Here is a 7,770-nt window from a genome sequence, read left to right on the forward strand (position 1 = left end):
TAATTTTCTCTTTTATGCTGGATGGAAAGGTAGACTCTTTCTCCTACAAAAGAATGGGTGTTAACAAGTTTGTGTGAAAAATAGTCTTTACAATACCCTGATTCAAAACTTCAGGGCCTTCAGCATACCTTTTCTGGATGGATCTGATTAAGTTTGGCTCGGGTCTGTGAACGTGATTAGATGGCATGACATTTGGTACTGACTGTGGCTGCTTCACAAAAATAAGAAAAAGAAAAAAGATAATCAACTAGTCTAAGCACATATCTATTTAGTGTTTAAGAACTCATTATTGATATTTTGCTGCCAACAGCGTAACAGTCATCATCTGTCTCAGCAAGTATGCCCAGGTATTGGGGGTCAGAGTCTCAGGTACAGTAATGTGCTAGAGCAATCAACAAAAAAGAGGGTGTAATGATGGACAAAAGCTTTCAGTTATCAGTGTCTTAGCCTCCTGTTTCTGGTGAACCATTGTGCACATGAGAGTGTTGCCTTGAGGAGGGTTGGAGAAGCTCTTACCAGCGTGCGTTGCCTTTCTGGTACAGCACTGAAATGGCATGTGATACTTCCCAGGGCAGGGGCAGGAGCCCGTCATGCTCTCTGCTCCACGCTGCCCCTTTAGCATCCTGATGTTTCGGTGGGCCCCGGCTGCAGGGCAGCAGCTCCTCGACCCCTGTGTACCCCACACATCCCACCTGGGCCTCACTGGGCTGACTCCTACCACTGCTGCCTCAGATAGACTCAAGGGAAGGTTCAAACCCCATCTTCTAACTCAGCATTTGGCTGGAGGGATTTGTGGGGACCTGAGCGCTGAGACTTTTGGTCTGCAGTTTGCCTTGCAGTGGTGGGTGGTTCTCAATGGACAATTGGTTCCTCTTTTGTAGGTACTGCTCAGAGGACATGATCTTTTTTTGCCTAACAGAGGATTCAAAGCTGAGGATATGTTCCCCTATATGCAGTTTTAGCAGATATAAATAGGGAAGTTTGTACATATAAAAAAGAAACCACATGCACATTATAAATAACAGTGAATGAAAATGGGCTTTGTCCACAAACCTCAGAGTGAATAAAAGTGGAAAGCAGCCCATTTATTTGACCCTTTCTAGCTATCTCTGTATTTTGTCCTTAGTTTGAAATACTGGGAATGCACTACCGGTCCTTATTAGAAAGTGTGTTGTACTCTTACAGGTTCAACTCAGCTTTGTCTTCAAGGCATCCCTGGAAACTTGATTTCCTCCTGCATCTTTTAAATGTCTCAGCAGATTTCAAGTATAAGCAAACAGATGTTATCCCGCATCATCACAAATTGCTGTTGGCAAAATACAACTAGCATCTGTACCTGAATTTGATGCACAGAGAGATTTGGGTCAATGCTGTTTAGCAAAAACTCATTGACCGTCAACCTGGCAGAAAATTGCTCTTCTTTGTGAATTCTCAGTATCTTTTGCCTAATTTTTTGAGTTCCAAGCCTCAGAGCTAAGACTTGTTTTTCCTTCCAGCTCTTACTGAGTTGTTATGAGTGTTGTCTAGATGCACAGGTTATGATCTTTGGGTGGTCCTGTCATTTCTCAGGAATGTGCATTGAAAAGGAAGGTTGTGAGCGTTCACACGATGAGCTTAGCTTAGCTTTTCCTAGGTGAGGTGATGCTCTACAAGATGCACTTAGTGGAGCATGGATTTGCTGCTGAAAACAAAACTGCAAAAAGTTTAGACTCTGCAGATGCCTTGAGTCATTTATGGATTACACTGACCACAGAAATTACACTTTGTACAAATTCTGCTTAACACAGAAGCCAGACGTAGTGGTTCAGCAAATGCTGATCTTGGAAGGGGCAGGCTGTGCTTGGGGCAGCATCGTGTCAGCACTGCCCCTACCACCCTCCTGTAGATTCCTGCTCTGCTCCCCCCTCACCTGTTGGTTTCTGGCCAAGAGAAGTGACCTTCTTACCACCAAACGCCTTCTTGTTTCTGCAGTCATGGCATGGTATATTAATGACTTTTAGACATGGAGCAGCTGTTGGTGGCTTTTCTTTAATTTGAGCTTCTGAGTGGTTTAGTTAGGTAATTTCATTTTATATTCCTGCTGCAAATATGAAATCTAGTTCATATATATATATTTATATATTTACCTACATATGTGTGCATGTGAATGTATATGCATACATAGCAGTAATAACTCCCTATTTTCTAACTTGCCTAGAGCTGCTTACAAGCAAATTCATACCCACCCAGCGCAGCCTAGTAGTGTATTAACCTGATAATTCAATAAAACACTATCTTACTTGCATATCATGGGATTTATAAATATTACTATTAAAAATGCAGATTAGCATTACCTAACTAACAACTTAAGAGCATTATGAACATTTTTCTTCTATGACTTGCAAGGGTGTAAAACGTAGAGTTTACACAACAGTCCTGGACTGGAGGTCAGCCTCATTTCTGGAGACAGCACTGGGAAAGGACCATCCGTACAGACCCACGGAGGAGCGGGCGGCTGCTGCGTCCTCTGCTCGCCGGGGCAGAGCAATTGCCGCACACTTGCTGCTGAGCCGTTCAGCATGGGAGGGGGAATGTTAAAAAGAAGGGAAGGTGGTGTCAGAATTAAAGGGCTTTTGCTTTAGTTTGAGTCTCCCATCCAGTGTCACTGTTAAATAGGAACACGGGAGAAGGGTGAGGCAAAGGGCTCTCATGAAACCTGAGCACTGTAAGCATGAGCAACATGAGAAACATTAGTAACACACAATATCAATTGCTTTATTTGCTTGTTAAAGATTTCCTAAGCAGAAATTATCTCTTGAAATCAAATGAAGGAAAAAAAATACAGCTTTATTCCTCTTTCATAGTAACGTGGTTTTTCCCTAGCCCTAATCAAGGTTGGCAAAGGATAACAGATGTCTTTCTCTGCTGAGTAGAAATGTTTGGTTTGTTTAATGCTATGTCCACTTCTGAGACTGTGCTAGGATTGTAAAAGGTTGGTTTGTTTGCTTCCTTCCTTTCTAAATCTTTTCCTGCAAGTGGCTTATCTTTTATTTTTGATTATTAGTTTCCCTGTGATAACAGCGGTAACATGATCTGAATGGGTAGTAACATCTGGAGAATTCTTCCTTGCTGAGATGAAATCTTCACTTTAAAAAAATAATTGATTAAAACAGTTCTTTCCAACCTACTTGCTTTCTTTTTCTTTTCTGTCTGTTCTGTCCAGAACCAAACTGTCTTATTAACTGCCCCCTGGGGACTTTAACCCTGCCTGCCTCACTGCTGTAAGTCCTTTCTACCTTGTTTCCAGAGCTTTCCGAAAACGGTCATTTTTGAACGTGTGGGTTAACAACGAAGGGAAATAAATGACCACAGCTCCAGAGGTCTCAGCACGCACCCGACATCTCTGTGGGGTCCTTCGTATGCGACGGTCAGGAAGCGCTCAGGATAGGAGCCCATCTGCCGTCTCCGGCGGCAGCATGGGCCATGAAGAGGTCAAAACTTTTACTGTTGGGGCGTTTTGGTAAACTTTCAAAAACTGGCAAAATTTAAGCCCAACATAAAGGTATACAAAAATGTTGGGGAAGGATTCAGATTTATAACAAATTTTTTTGTTGTTGGTTTTGGGTTTTTTTTGACAAAGAGACAGCACTGCGCAGGGCTTCTGGCTGCCCCCCAGGGTGCACTCCCCCGGCCATGGCTACAGCAGCAGGGGGAGAGAGCTGCGGAGGGGGCTCCAGCACCAGCCCGTGGCTGACGGTCACCTTTGCTCATTAAGTTGTTCCCGGCCCAGTTTTGGCCAGCGGCTGGGGCTGCTGCAGCGGAGGGAGGGGGGAAGCTGTGCAGACATGAGCTGTGACCATCCACTCTGCCTCAGAGCCAGAAAACTCTTTTTTTTATTTATTATTATAGGCATAGCCACGGTGGCTGACAGCCTGGCTTAGGAAATAGCTAGAAACTAAAGCTGAAATCATCTTTCCTATTTTCAATGTCCGGGCTAAGAAGTGCAGCCTGTCCAGCTACACCCCCCAAGCAACCACCAAATTAAATTACCCACAGGATACTCATTTTTTTAAAAAACATTTCTAGCTATGGCAGCTACATGTGGTAAGTGAGGAGGGGTTTTCATAAACCATTCCGGATATTTTCCTTGTCACGGCTGGATTTCCTTAGCGCACGCTGAGGAAGCCACGCTGCGGGTGGGGGTGACTGACTTAGCAGCCAGCACGTTATAAGATTACGCTGCCAGTCACTTGTCGGCCCTGGAGTAACATCCATCGCGAGCCCAGCCTTGCGTTGTGCTGGGCATGTGTACATCACAGATAAGATGAGCTTAACCCTGCCGTTCGGTAAAAGCTGACCAACATCTGCCAGCGTACTGGAGAGAGGCTTTTGAACTGGGAGGCAGCAGTGGAAATAAATTTTGTTATCACCATGCTGACTCTCATTTTCTGCTATGAAACTAGGATAAAGCAGCCAGAATCAAGCAGTGCTATAGAAATATCATTTTAAGCCGCTGTTTAGAAAGAGGCTAAGACAAAACCCGCAAATCTCATAGCCTCAATTCACCGTGTTGCGCTGCCTGTGAGTATTGCTGTGCATATGGATTTCTCTTAATGAATCTGAGTCTAGTGGCAGCTTTCACAGACCATATGTTGCCCCAAGCGCAATGGGATAAGGTGAAGTAAGGACAAGGAGTCAATCTTCTTCTTAGCACAGATTTTATATTTCAGCCCTACCGTTGTTTTAGCGAGGGTCGTTGTGAAGTTTACGGTGCAGAGATGGGGCAGGGGGCGAGGATGCAGAGAGGCAGCTCCTGCGGCGGCTGCCTAGTCTTGCGCTCTGCGAGCGCCGAGGGCAGATGAGCACAGCTCTGCCTCGAGCGGTGATGTGCAACGGCACGTTACCCTGTTGGCTGCGTCTTGCCCAAAGGCACTGAGGGTCACCCTCCACGGAGGCTTCCCCAAGTCTGACGACGCGCTCTCTCTGAAACACATGCCTGCACAAGCTCCATTTCCTGTACCTCAGCTCTGTGTCTTCAAAATTGATCTCTCTGTCATGTAACATTCATGTTTGGTCCTCCCACTGCAACTGAGAGGTTCAATGGCATATCACCGTGTTTGTTCACTGCCAGTCACATCATGTTACCTACTCCAATATTCTCCATCCCAAGTCACGTTTCTCCTTCTCCTTTGCTTCCTACTGCATCGTTCTACTGCTGCCTTGGTTTCCCTGTGCCTTACTGTGCCAGAGCTTTTCCTTTGCATTGTATTGTTTCTGGTGTCTCTCTACATTTATCACTGGTTTGCATTCTATTTTTGAGACTGGTTTTTATTGAACTCTCCTGTCCTCTCCAGTGACTGGTCCTCAGTGTATGCATTTCCATAGGTTGACAAACTCCTCTGATTTGCTTTTCTAAATTACAAAGCATGCAGCGAAATTTAGAAGTTTGACTTTGGCACTACAAGACAGATTTGCTCCCACAATCACTCATCTTGATGTAAGGAGCGTTCAGAGCAAGGCGGGAAGCCTTGCTGTGCTATGAGCAAAGTCCATAAATATTAGAAGCTATTACCAACTTAGTGCCAGGGTGAAAAATCACAACTGCAGATTGTTTCTAATCAGAAAGGCAGGCTAACAAAGCCTGAACAGTAGAAAGTTGGTAGAGGAATAAAATTTCAGGTTTTTCCCATTTCTGTGAATGTCATCTTTAACATACAGTACCACTGAGTCCTGTAATTCAGGCTTCAGCGGATGGCCATAAGGAGTGATGTTCCAGAAGATGAAATCTGTAGGTAAGCCTGATCTTTAATCCAGCGGGAGATCATAACTAGTCCTGTAGTCATTACTCTGCTGCTGCTAAGAAGTCTTTCCTGCATGTCAGTCTGCACTCTGAAGCAGACAAAAGGAGTCAGTGGTTGATTTTCACCCCACCTGCAAATGCCAAACCTGGCATTTGTGATGAATAGTGGATTTTCCTGAATTATCATGCAAATGTGCTTTACAGCTCTTCTCTTTCTAGCACAAGAAGAATTAGCAAATGGAAGTTTGTCAGCTACTCCGGCTCATCCCCAACCTCTTTCTTTCATTCTCTCCTTACCTGTTCCATAAATCATGGACATACGTGCAGATACCTGGAGCCCACACACAGACAGACGTGTGCTGCTTGCTTTTGTCCCGCGACGTGACAGATGCTTAGCTTTAGTTTTAATTTTTTGTTTCTTAATTCTTTGCGCACCCAGACGGCCTCTAATGCGAGTCACTAACCCCTGTTTTGCTCTCTTGGCTGCCAAGGAACTACCTTGTTCTGCACTAGCCCCGTCCCTCCAACCCTGCTTCTCCCGGCCAGAGAGACCAGCGAACCGGCGCCCACCATCGCGATGGGCTTCACATTCCCCTACTGCCTCACAGTCGCAGTCCACCGGAGACCTGACTTCCTCAGAGGAGAGCGGAAGCAAGGAGCCGCCGGCAGAGACCCCCAGCCAGGGAAGTGAGCCGGCCTGACTCTGCAAGGGAATAGGGGGGGCTGCGACTCACCTCCGCCAGGTCGCCTGCCAGCCGTCTCTGCCGCGAAGGAGAGAGGTCCGCTTGGAAAGGTCAAAGAAAGTTCTCAGATGCAGCTGCTGAATGTCCGACCTGGGAAACTGAGGTGTTTCTAGAATGAAACAGTTAATGTGCCTGTAATAACTTAATTTTTTTCATAGCTGAGAAAACTATTTTTGTCTCCATCTTTTCTACATACAGTATATTAACAAAAAAAAAAAGGGGGTAAAAATGATATAAAGTAAGATTTAAAATAAAATGTAAATTAAGTTTTAAGGGAATTTGAATACGTGCTCACGCTCTCTCCAAATACTGACTGCCTTTTGGTTATATTTGCACTGTTATGTTTTTGATTTTGGTTTTGGGTTTTTTGGGTTGGTACTTTTTTTTATTTCCTGTAAAACTAGGGTCTTAAGTTAATTTTATTCTATTTTAATGTCAGTGTTATTGGTTTTTAAAAGTAAGCTTCTTAAAGATGCTTCAACTGTCTGAAGCGATACCTTCTAAGTAGTGAAGAAAGCCATTAAGCTAGTTCACTAGACTTGTATTAATTGAGATGGAGGGGAATACAGGTAAACACAAGAAGAAGTGTAAAAAAAAAGAATGCCTCAGAAAGTCTTATGGAGTTAGCTGTAAAATACACCTACAATACTTGACTTGCATGCCTCTGGGTCCTCGCACTTTAGTGCATGTACATACTGCTACTGTACCATCACATAAATGTGAGTCAATCTGTTTCACTGTAATATTGTTGTGAATTTACCTGTACTGTACTTTTATTGTTGGTATTCTTGCATTGACTATACAAAAAGAGTTTTTAAATTATTGTTAGCAATTCAACTGGCTATGTACAGTGTTTACTGAGAACTTCCTTCATTTTGGGAAAACCGTGGAGATCTCTGGGCATACCGAATTGTAACTGGTCTTGTTTAAAAGTCTGTTGGAGACCATGTGAAGTGGAAATAAAACCCTCAGTATTTACAAGCTGCTTGAGTGCTTCGTGATTTTTTTTTTTTTCTGATGGTACTTCCCAGGTTCATTTAACTGAGGAAGAGGGGAAAGCCCCCAAACTTCCCCTCTTCATAAGGGAAGAAGAATGCTTCTTTATATGAAATAAATCATGGCAAAGCCAAATATTATGCTGTGCCCCACAGACTCCTGTGAGCACTGGATCAGGCCATGGGAAGGTTTCTAAATTCCCTCACTGAACTCTGCGAAACAGCTGCTCGCACAGATAGCGGGACCCATCTT

At 44.1% G+C, this 7,770-nt stretch overlaps 1 protein-coding gene across 7 annotated transcripts in view; it reads left to right on the forward strand.

Annotated features, from left to right (window-relative positions):
* Nucleotides 1–7,482, forward strand: part of MTCL1 (microtubule crosslinking factor 1) — a 110,522-nt gene extending 103,040 nt beyond the window's left edge. For 6 of the 7 annotated variants that reach the window (XM_054813982.1, XM_054813985.1, XM_054813986.1 and 3 more), the window contains one exon: nt 6,271–7,482. In XM_054813982.1, coding sequence (XP_054669957.1) covers nt 6,271–6,480 — 210 coding nt within the window. In that variant the 3' untranslated portion in view covers nt 6,481–7,482. Of the gene's footprint in view, nt 1–3,202; nt 3,261–6,270 lie in introns of all 7 variants that reach the window. The other variant, XM_054813989.1, reaches the window with a different exon arrangement.
* Nucleotides 7,483–7,770: the final 288 nt, after the last annotated feature.

The sequence above is a fragment of the Grus americana genome, chromosome 2 (genome assembly GCF_028858705.1).
Source record: "Grus americana isolate bGruAme1 chromosome 2, bGruAme1.mat, whole genome shotgun sequence".
Classification (NCBI taxonomy): Eukaryota; Metazoa; Chordata; class Aves; order Gruiformes; family Gruidae; genus Grus; species Grus americana.